We start from the raw sequence: 24065 nt of genomic DNA on the forward strand, positions 1-24065 counted from the left end.
TATGGATAACCCACATTTTTATATACAACGTTCACAGATTTTCTGTAGTGTATTTAGTATCAGCATTGCACCCGTGCGAAGCCGAGGCGGGTCGCTAGTATTAAAATAAACTTTAAGATAAAAATTCTGTCGCACTAAACTTCCTGGCCTTATCTATTTGCTTTCGTTTCATTGATCATATTTTTAATTGGCTCGTAGGCGATATATGCTTACGTTGTTGGGTGCTTACGTTGTTAAGGCGTTGGATTGTTCTATCAACAGATCTCTCTCAGATCCAAAACGCGACATTGTCCGCGGCTTTTTGTCCAATAAAAATTGTATAGCTTACCAGCCAGTGGGCTGTGTGTATTTAAATGTATATGTATTAAGTGTCAGGTGTGTAGTATATGTAGTTTTTGTATTAGCAAGCTGCAGTATATAACTTATTATAGGAGATGCTGAGAACTAAAAAACTAACAACCCTAATGATACCTAAACCCTACAGTAGTAACCTAACCTTACTTAACACACAAGTAGTAAATATTAAGTGATATAATAATATTTAAGTAAGTACGGAATGTCTGCTCCAAGAGACTTAAGACAACAGATGGAGTTCTACAGATAGTATTAGAGGTTGTAACTGATGGAATTTTCTTAAAGCTATTGGGCAGGCTCACCACAATAATTTGAAGCTTGAAAGAGGTTATATATATTCGGAAAAAGCAATATTCAAATGTGATTTGTTGTTACAACTACTAATACCGATTAACTCATACATAAAACTTCTCTGAGCTTTTGAAATATAGAATGGCCGTGAGCCGTTTCAGCTGATCAATGTTCAAGTTACATCGGAATAGTAATTGAGAGCAAACGTTTTGTATATACATAGAAAAATCTTTATGTGTTTGGAGTCTGAACTGAAGTCTTGAGGTTGAGTATCGCACGCTTAATCTGCTGACACTACCCCTCAATAAACATCTACCAACCGAAAATTATGTCTAATATTGATTAAATTGCAGAAAATCTTTTCTATCACAATATAGTATGACAATATCTCCTTATTATTCTGGTCCTTTGTACACTACAGCTTTAAAAAGCTTTATTATCTTTATCTTTTTGCCAAATTAAGCTTCGTGAAGCGATTTATTTCTGAAGTTTCTAAGAATATTGAGAAATGTGAGATATATAGGGACCTTTTTGAAAAAATTACGTACGTAATCAAAAATGCCAATCAGATTTGGTTCATATATAATTATTTATAACATACTTTGGCCTTTGGAAACTAAAACTTATTTTAAAAAAATAACCATGTTTTTAACCTAAATTAAGAAATTTAGATTTGCGTAAAACACTAGGTTTTCAACTAATTGCTGTATTGAATACAATGATGGTAATTATATTTATCGTACCAGGTAAGATGGGTGATGCAGCAGAGAGAGTTACGAAGAACAAAAAGGGATCATTCTGCGCGCCCGGTGATGCGGCAATCAAATTTAATATCATTTCCAGACCCTTTGTTTAAAGAGCAATGGTATTTGGTGAGTACATATTTCGAGTTTAAAAATTACCGTGAATTTTAATGATTAAACAAACAATATTTGGAATATCTGTTTACTGTATTAAATTCTATATAGGAATCCATTTGAAGATACTTTTTTATTTGTTTACCGCATCTGCAAGTTTTAAATTCAATGATATACATCAATTAGTGACAGCTGGATCTTGAACACAGGGCAGAAACTTTATAGATAAATACTACACGTAAGTAAACTTCAGAAATCAACTTTAGAATGTATTTTTGACTATTTTCAATAAAAAATAGTTCAAATCTAAAGTGTTCGAATTGAAGCGTAGAAATAAACTGTGTATTGTCCGAAATATCTGAAATTTTAAAGACTACAATAGCAGCCGGTGACCGTGACTTTATTTCTATAGATCAAAAAATACTTATTCAGTGTAGAATGCACGAAAAATCTATTTTTAACAAAGGTGAGCGAATCAGAAATTTGGCCCAAAAATTTACCATCGGTTTGATTTATAGATCAAGCAAATGGTTAGTTTTCGCTTTTTTTGACGTGAACTTTATCGGCGTTGGAAAAAAAATTACAGTAAGATTTTTTCCGTTACGTGCCATATTTTTCTCATCACGACCACGGTAATTTTTCCGTTACGCACCATCTTTTTCTCGTCCTGACCACGGTTGATTCGAAGCGATTCGAAGCCATTATTAACAAAAATATATAATAACGATAAAAATTATTCTATAACAATTAAAGAAATTGTGCCGTATTGTAGTAATACGGTAAAATGAAATAATTCTATTATTTGTATTCATGTCTATGATAATAAAAGCCTTTAGTTAAACTTTATCTAATTTAACTTTATTTAACCAATTTCCGTAAAGTTGCATATAGAAGACCATTTTTCGAAAATAAGGTCATAAATAAATTTCACTACTTACTTACTGTTTACACTAGTACACGCACCCTATTTTTGGCCCCTCCCCCCACCGATGAAGACGTCTTTCTTTTCTTTTCCTTCTTTTCTTTCAATAGGTCTCTATGACGCTTGAGTAAATCCCCATTTAGCATCATGGGCTCCCCTACTGTTATTATCACTGGCATATTAACGTTATATAAAACATAAATTATTTAAATGTATCGCATGTCCCTATTAATTATTAATAAATCACAAATAATTAGGTCTTCCTCACTTTGCTTGCTTTCCTACCCTTGCTTATTTGTTAACACTGCCCACAACTCGTACAATCTTGCTATATATATATATATATATATATATATATATATATATAATAATATAATCCTACGAGGAAGAACCATTTTCAAATGCTATAAAAGGCATTTAGGCAAAGGTACCTGCTACGTTTATATATCTTTTAAGTTACTAAATTTAATTTAGTTTTATATTTAGTAATTTACATTTAAATTTCGTAATTCCATATTACAATAAGAATTCTCGTCGAAAATATGTAGCCATCATCATTTTCATTGCGTTATTAATAATGTACCGTATTTTACGCGCAATTTAATAATTATTCATTTATGTTATATATATCATTGGTATATATGTTTTAAATTTATTCAACGCCCTGGTGGAATAAAAAAATATGTCTAGTTTATGTTTCCAGTGATAATTAAAAAAAATATATGTTTACATTAAATAAATAAAATCCTTTAGCATTTCTCTCACAAGAAACTATGTAAAAATACGTATTTTCTGCCATCCCAAAGATTAGGTATTTGAAACATCATTTATTGTCTAAATAAAGAAAATGCTATGACTATTAAAAACAAAAAAACTGTTTTACTGCACAAAATATTATCTTATATACATTTCCAGAACGGCGGTGCGGCAGATGGGTTAGACATGAATGTTGGGTACGCCTGGCGGAAGGGTTATACCGGGAAGGGTGTTGTTATCACAATATTGGACGACGGAATCCAACCTAACCACCCTGATCTGGCCCAAAATTATGTAACTATACCATTGTTTACCTTTACTAGTATTAGTAGAGCAGGAGTACTTATTTAACAGAATACATCCGTTAGAGTAAATTCAATAAACGTTTTAACCGATTTGATTTTTTGTGTATCAAATATAGGTATTAGGAATGTAAATATACTTTATTTTATCGATTACTTATGCAACTAACGTTATTGTTAAAATCTTTAATGGAAAGTAGTTCACCTTAATTTTTTACAAATAGTTTTTTTTAAATTAATGAATGCTAGTTTCATTCTCAAATGGCTAAATTAAGCTTTATTAATGTTTTGATAGTTTATAAATTAAAATATGACTATACACATATATAATACAATTTAAATTAGCAAAACATACAAATTACATTCTGTTGTTGTAATGCAAACGGGCAAGAGGAATCATGTGTTATCGCCGCCCATGGGCACTCACAATGCCAAAAGGCTCAAAAATGCATTGCTGGCCGATTAAGAATTGTTGCGCTCTTTTCTGTACGACCCGGTCTATTAAGAAAGATCTCATAATATTATACTAATAATTTTGCGGTGTGATATGTTTAGCGGTATGGCCACATTGCACCAAAAATTTGTGTATATAAACAATGTTGAAAGTATTATAATTTTAAATGTGGTATACTCTGTGTAAACTGATTACCTTATATAGCTAAGGATATTACGTCTTGAATTCAAGATGAGGGTGCAAAGTCTTGCATTCGACCGCGTGACCCACAAACGGAGAACATTTTTAGAATGTATGCAGTATCCCAAATTGTGTGGCCCAGAAATATAATATGTAGATTTTCACTTCGAATCTGCTTCTGAATATGAATGTACTGCTGATTTGACATAGGTTTAGTTACGTAAGGGTAGTTTATTTAAATTGAGTTTATACCTTATTACGAGCGTAATTTTACTTAGGACCCAGCGGCTTCGACTGACATAAATGGAAACGACACAGACCCGACACCACAAGACAACGGCGATAATAAACATGGCACCCGGTGTGCGGGGGAGGTGGCGGCTGTCGCCTACAATCGGTATTGCGGTGTCGGCATCGCATACAATGCCAGCATTGGGGGAGTCAGAATGCTAGACGGCCTCGTTAACGACGCAGTGGAAGCGCAGGCATTGAGTTTCAACACTCATCACATAGACATCTACAGCGCTTCCTGGGGACCGGAAGACGACGGAAAAACGGTCGACGGACCGGGCCCTTTAGCGAGAAGGTATTGTCTAATTATCTTTGAATGAGATAGCAGCGAGCGAGCTCATTAAAACATTTTTTTTTGTTACAGAGCATTTATAAATGGGGTTACAAACGGGCGAGGCGGGAAAGGCTCTATTTTTATATGGGCGTCGGGAAATGGCGGCCGGCATACCGACTCGTGTAATTGTGATGGCTATGCAAACAGTATATTTACGATTTCAATATCGAGTGCTACTCAAGGCGGATATAAACCGTGGTACTTGGAGGAATGTTCGTCCACTTTAGCATCGACATATAGCTCCGGCACTCCCGGGCGCGATAAAAGCGTTGCGACTGTCGACATGGATGTGCAATTACGACCCGATCATATATGCACCGTCGATCACACGGGTACTTCTGCGTCCGCTCCACTCGCCGCAGGTATTTGTGCTTTAGCTTTAGAGGCGAATACAGTGCTCACTTGGAGAGATATGCAGCATTTAGTAGTAATGACCTCTCGACCGCAGCCACTCGAGAAGGAAGAAGGGTGGATCGTAAACGGGGTAAAGCGGAAGGTGAGCCATAAGTTCGGTTACGGCTTAATGGATGCAGGTCAAATGGTTTCCCTGGCGGAACAATGGATAAGTGTACCGCCGCAACATATTTGCAAGTCACAGGAAATAAACGAGGACAGGTCCATTGAAACTTCTTTCGGATACACAATTTCCGTACATATGGACGTGAATGGTTGTAGTGGCACTATGAACGAGGTCAGATTTCTGGAACATGTTCAATGTAAAATTTCACTCAGCTTTTTTCCCAGAGGAAATTTACGGATATTACTCACATCGCCGATGGGGACTACGTCCACACTTTTGTTTGAGCGGACTCACGATGCGACCAGTTCGAATTTCGACGACTGGCCATTCTTGAGTATACATTTTTGGGGCGAAAATGCCGAAGGACGATGGACCTTACAGATAATAAACGCTGGAAATAATCACGTTACGCAGCCAGGAGTGTTGAAAAAATGGCAGCTTATTTTCTACGGCACAGCGACGAATCCGATAAGATTGAGAAATAAAAACTATTTCGATTCGAATAACGCTCAGCAGGAGGAAAAAACCTATCACATTAACGATGTATATGACGCGTCCGAATATTCCCAGTTCTTAAACGAAATCGAGCTCGGGATATCAGATCGACACAACTACCCCAAAAATATACCGTCTTCGCAGAGGAAAAATGTGCTGGCAGATGCGAACGATAAACAAGTTCAGAGAATGTGTGATCCGGAGTGTGACTCTCAAGGTTGTTATGGAAAGGGGCCAACTCAATGTGTCGCATGTAAACATTATCGTTTAGATAACTCTTGTGTATCGAGATGTCCGCCGAGGAGCTTCGTAAATCAGGGCGGAGTGTGCTGGCCTTGTCATGAGTCATGCGAGACTTGTGCAGGGGCGGGGCAGGACTCATGCCTGACATGTGCCCCCGCACATCTCTTAGTTATCGACTTGGCTGTGTGCTTACAACAATGCCCCGACGGCTATTACGAGGATCCAGACGCAAACGCCTGTTTTCCATGTGCCGAGCACTGTGATACTTGCACGGAAAAGGCTGATCTATGCTCGTCATGTGCACACAGCTATGTATTATACAATGGGTCTTGTTTGGCGACTTGCCCACCTGGGACGTTTCAAAAGGATGACTTTGGTTGCATGCCATGTCATGAGTTATGTGAATCATGTAGGGGCCCCGGTGAAATAGAATGCATTTCGTGTAGAATTGGATACTTCGCTTTGGAGAGCCGATGTTTACCTAAATGCCCAGAGGGATTTTATGCTGATGTTCAGAAAAGAGAATGTATTAAGTAAGTTTAAACAATTCCTAATTAAATGTATTTAAATTTCATTATAGCAAAAGTAGAGGTACCACAATTCAGACTTAAGAACGTCCTTAAGTCCAATCTAAGTAGAACGAAAAATATATAGAAAGTTATTCTTTATATAAATACATTAACATGAAAAATTTGTTGTATGTTTGTTTCCAAATAGATATTTTAAAACGATTTTTGTTTTAGGTGTCCGATTGGTTGCTCAGTTTGTTTGAATGGAGTTTGTTCTGTTTGCAAGCCAAAATGGTTGCTCGCAAAAGGTGGTAATTGCTTTCCAGAGGGCAATGGAAAATGTGACACGAGTAAGCCTTTTCATTATAAATAATTGAGTTTAAATCTTGAATACATTTGCGTTAGTAACCACTAGTTTCATGTATTAAATATTGTTTAAAGCCCTGTTCTTAGTTCGGTCTAAGAGTAACAATAATATGTACGAAAACATAATGTCTTACTCTGCAGAGAAAAATTTCCACACACTAAAAAAGAGTGTATTATTTTAGTTTAAACACTTCCGATTATAAATTCTATAGAATTGTATCTAATCTTTAATAAGTTTAAAAGACTTGTTAACAAAACATAAGATAAATTGACCACTATTTTTAAATAAATAAATTTAACTGTACGTTTTGTAAAAATTCACTTATAATATAAAATCGACAAATCACGTATATAAAGTCGACAATAAACAAATGTGCGTCTCATGACAAGGTCCAAAGCGCACTGAACGCAGGTACTGACCGGTTACCTGCGTTCACACACACATTCGCGCGAATCTGATTATCTGTAGGTACGTCTGAGTGTCGATGAAGTGATATCGATGTAAGTGTCGACAAAAATACAGTACATGTATATTCTACATGCAGATGCCCCTACTATTTAAGTAAATGCATGAAACAAACTACAAAGCCGCACAAAGCATTTCTACATGAGCACGTACAACTGAAATATGTCAATTTAACGAATACCAAAGCTTTTACGCCGCTTTGGTAGTGTTCTTTGTTTAAAAGGTTTTTTCTTTACAGGCGAATATTATGAAGGAGGACGTTGCAAAAACTGTCATTCCACTTGTGAGAAATGTAGCGGACCAAACGAATGGGATTGTTTATCTTGTTCGAGCCCCTTGTTATTGCAAGGATCGAGGTGAGTCGAATTATATTCAACGTTTGATCTTACATGCCTACATTTAAGTTATAATATAAACTATAGAAAGATAAATCAGTGTTAGTTATTGTAGTTTGCGATGGACACAAGTTTTCGCATTTTTTTTCAAAACATTACAAATATAAATTTTCTTACACTGACATGTAATAAAGCATGATTTTTAATTTTTATATAAGTAATTATAATAATAAACTTGGAGATAAAGAGGAATGATATTATGTGCCTAAGAAATATTAGATACTACCAATAATAACAATACAATTTCATTAACTCGACTGCAGTTTTTAATCGTATGTATAATCAGTTCAAAAATAAGTTGTAGAACTAACTTATAATTATATAAATAAATAAACTTCGTTTTAGTTCTTAGGCGACGGTCTTAAAAATACTTTAACGGCTTTTAACACAAATTAATTACATAACCGGAGAATGAGAAACGTTGACTGGAAAAATATTTTAAAAATTGTATTAATATCCGCTTACGACATATTAATTAAACAAACAGTAATAGCATTAAAACTATATAATGTGCAGATAGAAATTTAACACTTAAATTGAGAATCCGACGTGTCATAATTATTTCAACATGATATAAAATACAAATAATATTCTCTATCATTCGTGTTAATCATTTCAATATTAATTTATAGTTAATGACATTAAACTTTATAATTGAAATATACGCTTATGTATTATACATGAGATTGAACGTTATACATGTTCTATATATCATGATTGACGTCATTCTAATTTCAGGTTAACTCGTATGTAATCACGTCGCGTATTATTAATTTATATATTTAACAACAACAACACAAAAACAAAATATTTCCTTTATTAAGTAAATAGTCTTAAATCTACATTTTAGTACATCCCTTTTAAGTTCTAGAACCTGTGCTAGGGATAAACGCTCTTTCATTTATGTTGATACTTAACTTACTTAACAAAGTTCTAGAAACAAAACATTTTTATCATTTAATATTTAATTTAATCACTTCTTTTACACTTTAATAAAAATACTGTCAAACATCCTATACAAATACCGTCATAGTTCGGGGGGTCGATAACTAGCTATAAAGGCCGGTAACGCATTCGCGAGCCCTCCGGCATTGAGAGTATCCATGGGCGGTGGTATCACTTAACATCAGGTGAGATACCTGCCCGTTTGCCCCCTGTTCTATAAAAATCTGTCAAAACAGCAATCGATTCCATTACAATGTCCAAATAATAACCTTTATATTAAATTATTCATTATCCACACTACTATTTGGAAACCACCATTTGAAAGGGTCAAAGTGGTGGTGGAGGTAGGTGGTCTATATTGGAATAAATGATTTGACAGGACACGACATAAACACGCGTCCCAAAAATGTTTCATTGTCTGAACCACTTAAATCACGAACAGGTGCAAAATTATGTCTGCTTTATCTCTTATTACGGTATACAACTAAACTAGTATATGTATTATAGATGCGTTGCGGAATGCGGCCAAGGATTCTACCAACGAGCTGGCAGTTGCTCTCCATGTCCGCTAACTTGTACCAACTGCGTCTCTAGATTGAATTGTACATCTTGTGCGGGTGCATTACGCCTGCAATCCGGTACATGCCGGGCGACATGCGCCCCCGGGTATTATCCGGATGAGGCGATATGTTCGAAATGTTACTTGTCTTGTGAAACATGTACCGGGGCGAGACGGAATCAGTGCGCGTCATGCCCGCCCGATTGGAGACTAGCGGCGGGTGAATGCCGGCCTGAATGCCCGCAGAACTTTTTCTCGTGGGGCGATAGCTGCCGACGCTGTCATCATTACTGCCAAGATTGCTATGGTGCTGGACCGCAGAGGTGTACGTCGTGTCCGCCGCACTTTTCGTTGGAGAATGGGTTGTGTGTGGAATGCCTTAGTTCACAGTACTACGAGCCTAGGACCAGGACTTGTCGGCCATGCCATGATTCGTGCAGATCATGTTCAGGTCCTGGGCCAACGAGTTGTGTTACATGCGCACATCCTTTGCGTTTAGATAGGTAGGTTAATTTTTTTATATCCTACTAATTAGTAGAATAATCATTCTATTTTTAAATCTCAATATATATTCAATTAAATAAAATAAATCAGTGGCGCTACAACCTCTTTTAGGTCTTGGCCTCAGATTTCTGATACTGTTTCATGATTATATTTAAATCTAATAGGCAAGTAGGTGATCAGTCTCCAGTGCCTGACACACGTCGTCGACTTTTTGGGTTTACGACATGTTGATTTCCTCACAATGTTTTCCTTCACCGTTCGAGCAAATGTTAAATGCGCCCATAGAAAATCCATTAGTGCACAGCCGGGGATCGAACCTACGACCTCAGGTATGAGAGTCGCAAGCTGAAGCCACTAGGTCAACACTGCTCTATAATATATATTGTGTATAAATGCATAAATGTATTAAAAATGCCCTCAAAAAGTTTTATTATGTATCTACTATCTAATTATAAAGTTTTTATTATATACGTAGCATGGGTCTAGCCTAAAAAAGTTAAGGTAACAAAACGTAAGCTTTAAATTCAAACCTGTATAACACATTTCCAACACTCGTTGTATTTCAAAATTAGAATAATTGGCCTCACAAACAAACACATAAAAGTATTTTATGCGAAATGAAGGAATAAACTTTTCATACGACATAATTTGAAACTTTTATAAACAGTAACAAATTGTGGAGCAATGCCGACGTCTAATGTCCCACATTTCCAACTTTAGCAGTCATAAAATTTTCAACTTTGTCCTCGACAAGATTTATAAAGAAGTATTTTTGTTTGTAGAGTTAACCACAATTGTTTGCCGTGCTGTACTGAGAATGCGGTGTATTCGAGTGGCAATCAATCTACAGATTGCTGTCATTGTGACAGGGATATTGGTAAGTTTAAAAATCATTATGGTATAAGAAGTTAATTGTATATTATAAATAGTATGTCATAACAAAAAATACTATTTCAGACATATTAAAATAACAGGTTATAATAAATATTATTCAGAATAATGCGATTAATTGAAAATTATAGTTATATTTCAGAGATACACAAGATATGAGAAATCATAAGCTGCCATTTTAGATAAATATGTAATTTAGTCTTTTATTAACATATCTTTTACAAATTTAAAGAAAACACTTTTTTAAAACTATATATAGCTATTTATAGTAATTTTATATATATTGTAAACTTATAATTATTTAACATAATTATAAGTTTACAATAATACATCGCTTCAATCCGGTAAAAAAGAGTTTTCTTTAAATATTTAATTTTCAAACACTCTTAAAAATTGTGAATATTGGGAACAATTTCAAATGTTTATATTGAGATAAGTACATATTTAAGAAACAACATATCCACTATAACATCTGCAATCATCTGAAAAGAAAAAAACAAAGTCACTCAATTTCAAACTGTATCCGCATTCTAAATTCAAAAAACCACTCGCCTTCCTGTAGCGTTATACATCCATCAAAGCTATCGCGATGGAATAAATAGGTATAATACATTTTAGGGGGCTGTTTAAACGGTTCATCTGCGGGCAAGCGGCGCATTGCAGAGAACATTGGATCACATATGACCGCTTCGTTTTTTGTCGGCGACGCAAAAACCAAGCCAAATATCTTTCACCGTGATATATTGATAGTGTGGAGCGGCGTCGCTACCGCACTTTTGGTCATAGCCCTTGTGATTGTGATAAGGGTGAGTCCTCTGGCTATTTACACTTATGTAACAGCTAGTTTTCTGAGTATCTTAGAACTGAATTTTGTATATAAAGGCTTATATTCGATTTTGTACCGTTCATAATAAGAACGTGTCTTTACCCTTGTAATTGGCTTTGTGAAGAATGGTTTCGTCGTCTTGTATTAAGTTCTATTCAGCAAGATCTATTTCATTTATATTTATTTAAATTGCACGCTTAGGCTGAGATCCAGAGTTGGGATATTGTGCTAAGTATGACTTCCGTATGTCATATTCAATACGTTTTTGACATACGAGAGTTACTCTTAGCCTCTAATCTGAAGCTGTATCTATTCTGAATAGTCCTGTCATATAACTTAAGAATACAATTAAATTTTATTTTTAACTCAAGACTACCGACTAATCATTATAGATATGACCTAATTAAGTGACGTCATTGCAAGTTTTCTAAAGAAACGGTCTTGACTTTTATTCTCTTTCAGATTAACGTAAAACGCCGCAACCATCTCACATTATACCCCAAAGCGGTATATTCACAGCTGACCACGGTTGATGAAGACCTAACAAATCTGTCTTTGTCTAACACCAGCAAACTGAAAGTGACAGAGAGTGCTATGAGTGCCCTTGAAGAACCGACTTAGTAAAATCTAAATACGGCGCGCGACGGCCTGACATTTTGAACCGTAGTTAACGACTTTAAATTTGAACAAATATTTAACGAAAAACATTTTGATAGTATTAACCTTGCGTTAGATATAATTTAACAGTTATTTAATATGGATCAAAAATTCGGGCTCATACTACAGACTGACTTGTAGAAAGTTTATATAGATGTGTAACTCTAGTGTCTTTGGCTTGTAAAACGACCAATATAGTTTTTTTTTAACTTTTAACTTCTGTGTTATATAAGGTTTAAAATTATAGTTAAACAGATGAAAAAAGGGTTATTTGAGTTTTGTATTTTGACCCTAAGGGTCCGTTTCACAATGTCCGGATAAGTTCCAAATAAGCTATTTATTACTTATTGGTAGGATAAACAGTATTTTTGCGTTTCACGACGCACGACTGTCAGATAGCGCTATTCGTCATGAAATGTGAAGTATCTTATTCGAAATTTTTATCTTTCGAATAATTTATGTGTTGCATAGTTATTCGGTACTTTATCCATAAATTGTGAAACAGGTCCTAAGTCTGATTTATTAAATACCATATATTTTTAATGCAATACATAAAATGAGAATATATTAGAGACATCGATTCATTTAAACATACGTAAAACGACTTTGTATTAGAACTATAGCAAAAGTTAATTCAGGTATCTTAACGTTGAAAACGTTAATCTGATGTAAACGTAAAGTTTTATATTATGTATAATAAATAAATTATACCAAATGGGTTCTTGTATGTATGCTTATTTTTAAATCTCTCCCAAATATCATTACAATTACGTCATAAAACAATTTTTTTGCATAAGCATTTCGCGCTAAAAGACATGTTTGTATAACTCGGCCGTTGTACATAGAAATTGATCAATTATCATATACTTAGCTATTGTTATGTAAATATGTAAATAGTATGTAAATATATTGATGGTTTTTATTACGGAATTTTGTTGTTTTATTTTAACAAGGCTTTCATAGGGACTTAATTGTTTGTTTACAACATAAAATACTAATAAAGCTACACTTATATTATAAAGAGAAGTTTTGGCCTAGTGGCTTCAGAGTGAGACCCTCATCTCTGGGGTCGTAAGTTCAAAACCAGGCTAGGCACCAATGTACTGTTTTTATGTACGCTTTGAGGATTCGCTCGACCCAATAAGTCGACGGCTGATCGTCTTATTGACAATTGATCATGGAATAGATATAAATCTGAGGTCTAGACCTAATAAGGTTGTAACGCCACTGTATTATTTTATTATAATATTTCAAAGAGGATTAGTTTGTTTATTAGTTTGCATTGAATAGGCACGAAAACTACACGACTGATTTGAAAAATTCTTTCACCGTTAAAACCCAACGTTATCTCTGATAAAAATAATCTATAGAATAAAACAAAATAATGTATGAAATTACATACAATATTGTGACCTTAAGTGTGAAGAAAGTAAAAAATCCTACGTCAATGCGGAAACTATTGACAATAGAGCAAAGTGATATACTACAGTTTTATAAAAGACTAGATAGAGTTTATAGAAGATAAATATCAACTAAATAGTCAGTGATAACTGGTGTGACAAAAAAAAATTTTTTTAATTTAAAAATCTATGCTCCAAAGAAAACTTCTGGCAAAGAACATCGTGCTAAGACCAAATTATTCCGAGTGGAAAGAACCGCAGTGCAGAGGTAATAGTTAATAATGCAATAATTATAATAAAAAAATAATTATCAATAGAGAACATGTTAGTTCCAGTTATTAGGCTATCTATGTAATCATTATTGTATATTACCGTAACAAGGATTATAAAAATCCTTTGTTTTTGTACGCAGTTTATCCATAGCGCTACCAACAAACATGTCATCAATATTTTATCGGCGAAATGTCTGATACAGGTTAGAAGATAATTTTAACAATGCAGTTCATAATTAAATCCTCTACCGGGAATACAAAAAGCTCTAAATCTATAGAAAAGGGTAATAAATATGTTATGCCATTATAATATGTATGTTAGTTTTAAGATTTAAGGCAATTTTTTTGCGAAGCTTAACTTCTATGTCATATATGTAGTATGATGTTAAAAATGAAGTCATCATAATATGTACGCGTCGGTACCTGTAATCATTAATACAAATAATGATACATATTATTATAATAAACAAAAATAATGATACATATAATTATAATTAATACAAATCATTATAACAAACAGTATAAAACAACATTGTACTCGCACAATATCTTTTACATAATAACAGTGTTCTGTAATTGACAGGTGAGTTTCGCCGCAGCCTGAATTATAAATAGCGACCAGAAGCAATGAACACGATAAGTAACAAATAATTACGATTGTATACATCTTACGCCTTATCGACGAGATTAAATAACACTTAGGTGAGATTTAAAGAAATATATAAAATATAAAGTACTAGCCGATCCGACAGAGGTTGACATGTACACACGTCTTAAATACAAAAAAATATATACTAATGTAAATCATTCTCGACTCTGGAACACACTAATCGTCAAAATCCGTACAGCTGTTTAGGAGTTTAATTACGAACATATGCACAGAAGATTTAAATATATACCAGCTGTTTATTTGATGTACTGATATGTAACCTAGAAACCGACTTGTGTGATTTGTGAATTTAAACCATCCAGGGCGGCACCCAAACGCATACAAATCGGTCTAGCCGTTTAAGTGGAGTTCAGTGACATAGACACGTATAGATAGGCATAGAATTTTATATCTAAAAATGTGTGTTTCATAATTTTCAAAGGCTATAGAGAATCTAATAATCATAATTAAAACTCCTATTAAGGGCATTCATACAATAAAACCTATATATAAAAATAAATTTCAAGAATGTTTTAGATGATTTTTTTTGTAACAGTTTTATCGTCGATAAATTGGATATATATTTGCTCCCGATTCTATATAGTAATATAAAACTCTTCAAAGAACGTTAAAAAGTATGTTTGGTGTAAATAGCGTGGTGAGATATGTGAGCAGTATGGGTTAAAAGAGGACGTTATGATATGGATACTAGAGAGAATGCGTGGGTGGTTTGGCCATGGAGAATGGATTAATAAGAAGCAGTTAACAAGTAGGATATATGGGGCAACGATGGACAGAAGTCTGGTCGGATAGGCCTTATGGTCCACACAGGTCCACCAGGAGGTATTAGAGAAGGGAGAAGTATAAACTACCCATAACATGAAAAAGATTGTCTATGCCTACCCCTTTGAGAAAAAGCATGATAAAATACAATCTCCAATGTTCAGAGTAAGAAAATTATGACTTGTGGCACATAATATATAAACAAAAGGTTAATTTTGATCATAGCATTTGTCACTGTGTTTCATAACATGAATTAAGATTAATATTTGAAGGTGACGCTTAAAAATGATATCATTAGGGGGTACTATGTGGTTATTATTATACCTACAATGTTACAATTTGATACACATAAAATGCGAGTGTAAAAATAACAAATGAGAACGATAAAATGAAAAACATTTAAAATTAATGTCAACCACTTTCTTGGTATAATATTTATAATAGGTTTGCCATTAGATGTAATAATGGCTTTCAAAGATTCATTTATATATAGGAAATTTTTTTACAAGTTTAGTCTTTTTTAAACGGTTTTATTTAGCTCACCGCGTTTGTTTTATTCTTTTTTCTTGGGTCAAATTTAGTAATTCAAATTTCACCCTCTTCCTGTCAACCGATTAATCTGAAATTTTGTATACACTTTGGATTTTGGTGACAATACAATAATGTTTATTTTTGGTGACAATATAATTATGAACTGCTACGAGTATATTATATTACAAACACTTTGCCCAGATTTTTTAATCTTTTTTTATGCCAGAAGGGTTTTAAATATACGATATCAGTGTTCAACAACTAGGCCACTGTATATGTATATTGTTGTGATAAATAAACCAAAAAATAAGAACCAAATGAGATATACAATATAGCTCATTTCCACTTCTTAAGATAAACGTGACACTTCCCAAATACATCTTTTGGAAGGAAACAAATGTCGTGAGAAAATGAGACTGTTTCCAACTGAATGAATGTAGCATATTTTGGAGTCAGATTTCGTGTTAATATTTGTATCAAGATTTTTCATCGCATGTCGTTTTCACTATAGGTAATAATATTTTATGAACACCCTACGAAGCCTTAAAAATTCGTTAGTTGCAGATTGAGATAGCTGTACAGTACAAAAAGGTAATAAACATATGACAATTATCTCGGTCATAATTTCTTTACTGTTATTATTATTATAAATAATGCAATTATTTATATTAATAATAACAGATTCTTTCGACAAATTTTTTACTGTTATTATTATTATAAAAAGCACAGGCAGCTGACGTCACCGGCTATATGATGTATTTAAATTACCCCAAGGTGGCCTCTTCATCGGATATCATCATATGCAATCAGCTTGCATACAAAAATCGATTTATTCTATTAGATTATTAATTATATACGTTTTGGCACGTATAGGTATCGCTACTGTACTTGTTGTTAAGGTCATGTTGATGTATGAGAGTTATGGCATAGAGAGCGCATTTGTGTTGCTGTGTACAACACACTTGTGTTGTTCTTCTCAATAGAGATAGGACAATATGTTTACGTTAAAAAAATACATACCAACTCCAAAAGTTTAAAATGCTCTGGCCTACACAATTTGACGATATAAGTATAATTTTGAAAGGCATGCTTTTACAAAGCACTAAAAAGCTTTAAAACCTCTGCGTCTACGAGGCGTCTACGGTTTCGCAGTCGATGTATGCGCTACGGTGAGCTACGAACGTGATTTAATACAGCAAATTCATACCACATTTTCTTGTTACGGGGTGAATTTTCGAGCAACTTTAAACGTATAAATACAATTTGTGGTGGCGAAATAGCACTATTGTTAATTTAAATTAACTATGTATTAAGCTATATAGGATTATAGCGAGGCAGTTTAAAGTTTAATGGCAGTCTGAATAGATATTAACTTTTATGTTATAAATTAATTTGTCATGAAACGACGATAGATAAAGCGTACAAAAAAATTAAGCAAAGAGCATTGTTATTACAATATTTTATATGATTTTAAATGAAAGACCAAATCCACTTTCCCAAAATTAAATTATTTAATTGAATGATTCAAATGTTTCACTACGAACAATATAAATAATATTTGGTGGAAATTTGTTCGAAACGTTACACATTGTCTTATATAAAATAAGATAATAAAACAAAACAATTATTTATTTTACGTAAAAAGGAAAATTAATACTTTAAACTATATAAACGCTCTTTAACAGATTCAATAAAGTATAATAAGGTATACAATAAAGAAATTGTATATTATGAATATAGTATGTGTTATATCAAAGGTAGAAGTTTATTTCTACATAATAAGTGAACATTCTAATTTAATTTTTATTTTATAATTTATATTTTATTTATTTATATATTTATAATTTTATTTTATTCATAAATAAATGAAAAAATGCTGTGAGCAGTCTAGTACCTTGCATATGCGGCCGTAGTCATTCGAATCACGACTCTGCACCAACTCTTTCAAAGTATTTTTTTTCTATGAGTGCGGCCGCTCCTACAGTCTAATATTAAATATATAAATACAGTATAATAACAGAAAACGACGTGTGGCACAGAAAGGTCAGCATGCGTTATAAGAAAAACAAAAGCATCAAGAAAACTTAGAATCTGAGCACAAGTCAAGCGCAGTTTAAACGCCACAGGCTATTTAAATATTTTATTCATGCTGCTGATTGCCATTAAAGTCCATTTATAAGAAATAAAGTATAGAAATCTTTGAATGTGACATTTTTTTAGCACTTACGACAATATCATTTATTCAATCTTAGGTCAAACATTGGAATTCCTGTAGTAGATCTAACAGGTACAAATTCCCTCTAAAAAGCTTTATTTCGTTTTAACAAAGTGCAATGCTTGAAATGTATGTAATTAAGCGAAGAAAATTCCGTCCGAGATTTGCTTAAAGACTCGCTTGTTAACGTGAAACTTTGGTTTAAATGTATAGAGAAATGTCGAAAATTATTTAATTGGATTATCTGGAATAGTTTCCTTTGAATATTCTACTTTAAAATTCTTTTTAGGTACCTTTATATATTATAATATGCTTTGTTGCTGACGACACGCTCAGATATCAGGTGCCGATTAAAATGATGAACCTTTGACGTTATAGCAAATATATTATGAAATTTTAAATAACTTTATAAAGTAATGTATGTAAAAGAAATTGTAGTGACTTTATTTGTATATGCAGCATTATAAGACTAAAATAAAGAAGCTTACTGGTGTGTACACAAGTTTCTCAAGGGTAAGAATTTCAAATTTTAGTTAATGCAAAATAATATATAGGGCAAATCCTTTTTAGTACTGTGTGTGTGTGTTACGTGCCATTAATTTAAATTAACATTTACTGATATTTAAAGAAAAACACTTTTTTAACGGATTGAAATTATGCATTATTTTTATAATTATTTGAACATAATGTCTGTTGACTTCAGTCACCGTGACCACGCACGCTGTAAAGTGTTTTTCTTTAAATGTGTAAAAGTTATGTTAATAAAAGACAATTCTATTTACTGATATTTTCTATCCATACACGTGTTCGATAAAGAGTGGTGAGAAAGATAAAAAATAAGCAAGGATTTTAAACAAACACACTAATATTGAAGTATATATTGTACAACGAACTCATTAGAGAGAGGAAAGTTTTGAGATATTGCAGCACACAGACAGTATTTCAAATAGTCTGTGATTTTCACGCCCAGTACTTAGTGCCGTACCTAAATATAGTCTGTGAAGAATGTCTCTGGAGAGTATAATATTATATTGGGTTCTAAATTTAGCAGTCTTCTACTCACATTTTTCGTTTTTATAACTGATATTAACTTAACTATAGGTAATTAATTTCTTTACGTTTTAATATGCTAAGCATTTATTTAATTACTAATTAAAATAAACAAAGCAATAAATGTAGATACTTACATTTGTGGTATCTTTGTTTTTCCCTTAATATTGATAGTACTAAATAAGAATTTTCAATTTCATTAATGATTAAATCTATTAAATACATCAAACCAAGAGGTTGAGAGGCGGAAAGTAGGTTAAAATTTATATATTTTCGTAATTAACAGTCGAACCGATTTTAACCCAGATTTTATACAAGATCAGATGCTTCAGTCGGCTTCAGTATCGTAGAAATGTTTCGTTTTTTAATTTTAATTTCGTTCTTTAATTTGATGTCAAGTTCATAAAGTAGGTCAAGTTCAAATCAACAACATTAAATACTTTTTGGAGAGCGCAATGCATTAAATATTATTAAGTACAAGTAAAACAATCATTAATATCATGGGCAAAACGGAATGTTATTTTACTTTATCGCCAAAAGTATCTAAATCCTAACCTCCCTATTTCCATTACAGAAATGATCAGTCTTTTTTCATGATACTCTAAACACAATTTGTCCGACAAAGATTTTACAGTCTGGCCAACCAGATGCAAAACCAAGTTTTCGAACTCAAATAACAAATATGTATTTCAATAGAACAATTAAGAAATATTTCCGATAGTGGATCATAAATATAATTAACTATCCCATACACGTGCTGGAAATCAGAATAATTAATTAAAATAAAATCCAAATTAGATTCGTCGTTAGGTATATTTTAATTAAATACATGCATTAAGGTCTTTTTACAGGATTTTTAAAACAGTTATTGCATAATGAAACATATGTGTACATTAGAGATTATGAGGAGTAACAGAGTTTTTAAACTCGTAAATAGCTAAATAAATAACAGAAAAATTAGCGATTCGTCTAAAATATTCGTTTCCTAAAAATGCGTCGGTAATCCAAATCCTTAAGGACATAAATACTTTATTCAGTGTAGTGATTATGTCTTCAGACATTTAAATGAAACATACGCACAGATCAACATGCGTTATTTCAAATTCTAGGATAAGCTCAAATTCTTAAGATTAAGACATTTAACTACAAGTTATATAATACTAAATTATTGCCGGGAGACATCTAAAGTTGGAAGCACTTTAAAATATTCTTGTATGATTTTTAATAGGCGTGAGTGAAATTATTCCCTTAAAAAGGGTTGCTCACAAAAGAATGCCCGAATATTTTGGACAAACGAGTTTTTTTTCAAAGATAACTAAAGGATTCCGAGAGTTTTTGTGAAACCTTTTAGCCTTTATGGAGTAGCCTTTGTCATAAATATTATGTCTCAAAGATGCTTGTATCGTTTAGGGAATACTGATTCAGCATAATCCTTTTATCTGAAGAATTTCCAATGTTCAAAGGACTGAATATTATTGACATAAAATTCAATGAACATGAACGTACTAATTTCATGTGAAGTTGATTTTTAATACTCAACCAAGATTGTACTAAATGTTAAACGTATGTTTTTATAATTTATTTTTTTAGAACCTTATATTACGAGATCGCTAATATATTAGATGTAGGTTTATTTCTCTATAGTATATACAAAATGCGAAACAATCAATAGAAATACTATTACAATTATAAAATCAAGACAAAAATGTAATGATTCCTATTTCAATAAACAAAATCAATCATAATTGAAGAGATAATATGTGGTGTAAAAGCACATATTTAGTTATTTATAATAAATTACATTTTGCGGCACATAACTATTGGTTATTTACTACTAAATGTTTTGTTGTTAATAATAATGTTTATTATATTGTAAACTATCAATTTAAAAGGTATTTTTAGTCAATTTATCAAATAGGTTTAATAAATAATTTGGATTCCAGGATTGGAATACAATGTTGCCCATAAACTATGTAACACTGTATTAGAGGCAATTTTATTTTATTATTCTTGATTACTCAAGATGTCATATTATGGAACATGGTGGTTGCAGCTCCTTACAAACGTTGTGTAAAAGAAAAACTATGCGATTAAAAAGAGTGGCGGAGAGTTTATTGCCAGTTCTTCTCGTTCTAAACCCACATTTGAGAAGTGGCAGTAAATCTAAATTAACAATTAATTTTTTTACGTTCATAAGTTTTAATGTTTACCCATAATGTATAAAGATATTTTGTTTGTTTGTTTGTTTTATTTGCAACGGAGCCATACCAGTGACTGATTCAAGAATATATAGAACTAACATTTATCATATCCCTCCTAGTTCCATTAGCCTTAACCTTGACTAAAACAAATTGAAATAAAATCTTTTCCGACAACTCATAAGAGCAGGCAAGCTATTTGTCTTCTTGACAAATTCCGGGGTCGAATATTGTCCTTTGTTTCAACATTCCAACCATTAATCATTTTTATGTTTGTAATTAATAAAACCGTAACGACTGTTTCTATATTGATGTGGAAATATCATTTTTCTATTTCATTTGTTCTGATATTGTCTCGTTTCTCATCGTTGTCTGATTTTCCGTTTATTGGGGTTAGAATAATTGAATTTATAATATTTATTTATTAACACTTCGTTACATAACAATATAAAAATTGAACATAGGAAAATGAAAAGGAGGGCGACTGGCGGCCTTATCGCTTTTGAGCGATCTCTTCCAGTCAACCACTGTGAGTGAAGAAAAAAATGTATTAAATTACATAGGGTAAGCAAGAAGTGCAAAAATACATACTACATATAGTTATTATCGGTTATACTGACAATTTTTGGATATACACAAGGAAGCGATTGCAAACTACTATTTTGATGATTGAGTTATTGCGTAAATGCCAATATGTAGTACGAACCTCTTTAATCTTCAAGTTGTACTTTAAAGTGACCAGTTACTTAAAGTATGAACACTAAAATAGAATTAACCGGTGGGTTATTTTGTGTTTTACTGGCCAATTAAAGTTAATTTTAAAGTAATTATCAATACTTCGATTTAAATAAATTAATATCAAATTCAGTTTCGTTATTATAATGATATAAGTAAATAATTATTACACAGCTTCTTCAAGCAATTCCACCCGTATCACCTCGACGTACGCCGTTTCACAAATGAGCGTTTTTCAGCAGTTATTGCCGAGCACCATTCCATTTGTGGAACCAGCCGATGACTGAAGTATTAATAACTAATAACTAACCAATTCGACTTAGGGTCGTTCAAGAAGAAGCGTACCAATTCTTAAAAGGCCGGCAACGCACTCGCGATCCCTCTGGCATTGAGAGCGTCTATGGGCGGCGGTATCACTTAACATCAGGTGAGCTTCCTGCCCGTTTGCCCCCTGTTCTATAAAAAAAAACAGCGGAAATCGTACCAGAGATAAAGTATTTTTACATGCTTAAATCAAAGCGACGAAATTGTACAATAAAATTACATTCAATGCTGCTTAAGAATTGCATATATAAAATGCACGAAGAGAGATGGTGGGTATATAATATACTTCAGGAACGTCCTTGGTTGCGGAAAATTGAGAAATGGATTAGGCAAATCACTTTTCATTCCATCTCGCACCCAACGAAGTTTGCAGTTTAAAATTTTCTTAGGATCGTGTTTTGAAAACGAGCGAGTGCGATATAGGGATTTTAAAATATCAAGTGTAAATAGAATTACTTATAACATATCACAAGAAATCATTACGAAAAAAAGTATAAACAATTATTAATATTTGTTATAATAATGTAAAACTACGGTAAATGCTTGCTTTCCAATTTATATAAAAAAATAGTATTGTATAAGAACGAGTTTCACTCTATTGGTATGTTTTTTTCGTTTCATCTGATTTATGACAGCTTTGGTAGCGATTGTTAAATTTAAAAATACATCTCACACCCATTATACCCCCACACTCCAACCATTTAACTGCCTTCATTTTGAATGGTACATTACAGCGCAAATTAAAAATTATTGAGTTGTGTACCTTCATTAAAGTTCCTTTATCTTACATAAACATAATATAGGTTAAACAACGCTATCGCTTACTAACGTGTTCACGTCTATCACGTCGCACCGATTATGGGCTCTCGGCAAGGGGAAGTCTACTGAGGGCTATTAGTTTATATTTTTCAAGACAATCTTTATTCTTCATTAGCCGAGAACAGGTGTTTTTATAACCGGCATTAATACTTAGATCCTTAGCAACTTTTCCTACTGCTAGCTACAGCTAAATAATATAATTGAGCTGTGTTCGTATTAATTAGAAAGAAGTATAAAAAAGGTTTCTCATTTTTGAGAATGATCAGATTAATATAAGCAATTTAACAAACTAGATATCTGTTTAAAACTGGTATGATTTTTCATAAATAAAAAAAGTGTGTGTGTATTTATGTACACACGTTAGAAGTTAAACACCAAAATAATTTTTAAATTTATTCACACTGTTTACTTGTACTGTTACGTGTTCTAAATATAAAAATCCTAGAATATGCAACTTGAAAATAGTTATCGATTTTCATACCACCTAGACCTAACTTTACGATGTAGAATTCAGGTGTCGGTGTGCGCGCGCATCGTAAAATTCACTCTCATATCTTTTCTCCATCGTGCCAAAAAAGTAGAACTTCAACTAGTAATTGTTTGTTTAATTTAAAGTAAATACAATAATTATCACTTATAACATTAATGTTATATAATAATAAAATACCTCTTAATACGTGTTGCCTGGAATACAGATAATTGATAATCTTTATAATTTATGTGTTTTTCAAACAATATATGACAAAAATTGTATCATTCCCTATTCCAAGAGTTTCGTTAATATCGTAAAACAAAGTTGATAATATAAGTTTGAGCCGGGTCCCATGCAAATTCACTATTTATTCACAAATAACATCGTACGTCCCTTTGACATGGGTCAAATACCGACGTTCCATATTTTCACACAATTTTTTTTGTCAAGTGGACAGTTCCACCTCCATATATTACGCGAAACGAATTCGTAAAGGGTTC

At 32.7% G+C, this 24065-nt stretch overlaps 1 protein-coding gene across 1 annotated transcript in view; it reads left to right on the forward strand.

Annotated features, from left to right (window-relative positions):
• The window catches only part of LOC111004005 (furin-like protease 2), a 32629-nt gene extending 19582 nt beyond the window's left edge, over positions 1-13047 (forward strand). Inside the window, exons 3-12 of the mRNA XM_045628414.1 lie at positions 1392-1517; positions 3340-3474; positions 4395-4702; positions 4772-6532; positions 6743-6858; positions 7579-7696; positions 9188-9742; positions 10526-10620; positions 11253-11440; positions 11923-13047. Coding sequence (XP_045484370.1) covers positions 1392-1517; positions 3340-3474; positions 4395-4702; positions 4772-6532; positions 6743-6858; positions 7579-7696; positions 9188-9742; positions 10526-10620; positions 11253-11440; positions 11923-12081 — 3561 coding nt within the window. The 3' untranslated portion in view covers positions 12082-13047. The remainder of the gene's footprint in view (positions 1-1391; positions 1518-3339; positions 3475-4394; positions 4703-4771; positions 6533-6742; positions 6859-7578; positions 7697-9187; positions 9743-10525; positions 10621-11252; positions 11441-11922) is intronic.
• The last annotated feature ends 11018 nt before the right edge of the window (positions 13048-24065 follow it).

The sequence above is a fragment of the Pieris rapae genome, chromosome 5 (assembly GCF_905147795.1).
Source record: "Pieris rapae chromosome 5, ilPieRapa1.1, whole genome shotgun sequence".
In the NCBI taxonomy this organism is placed as follows: Eukaryota; Metazoa; Arthropoda; class Insecta; order Lepidoptera; family Pieridae; genus Pieris; species Pieris rapae.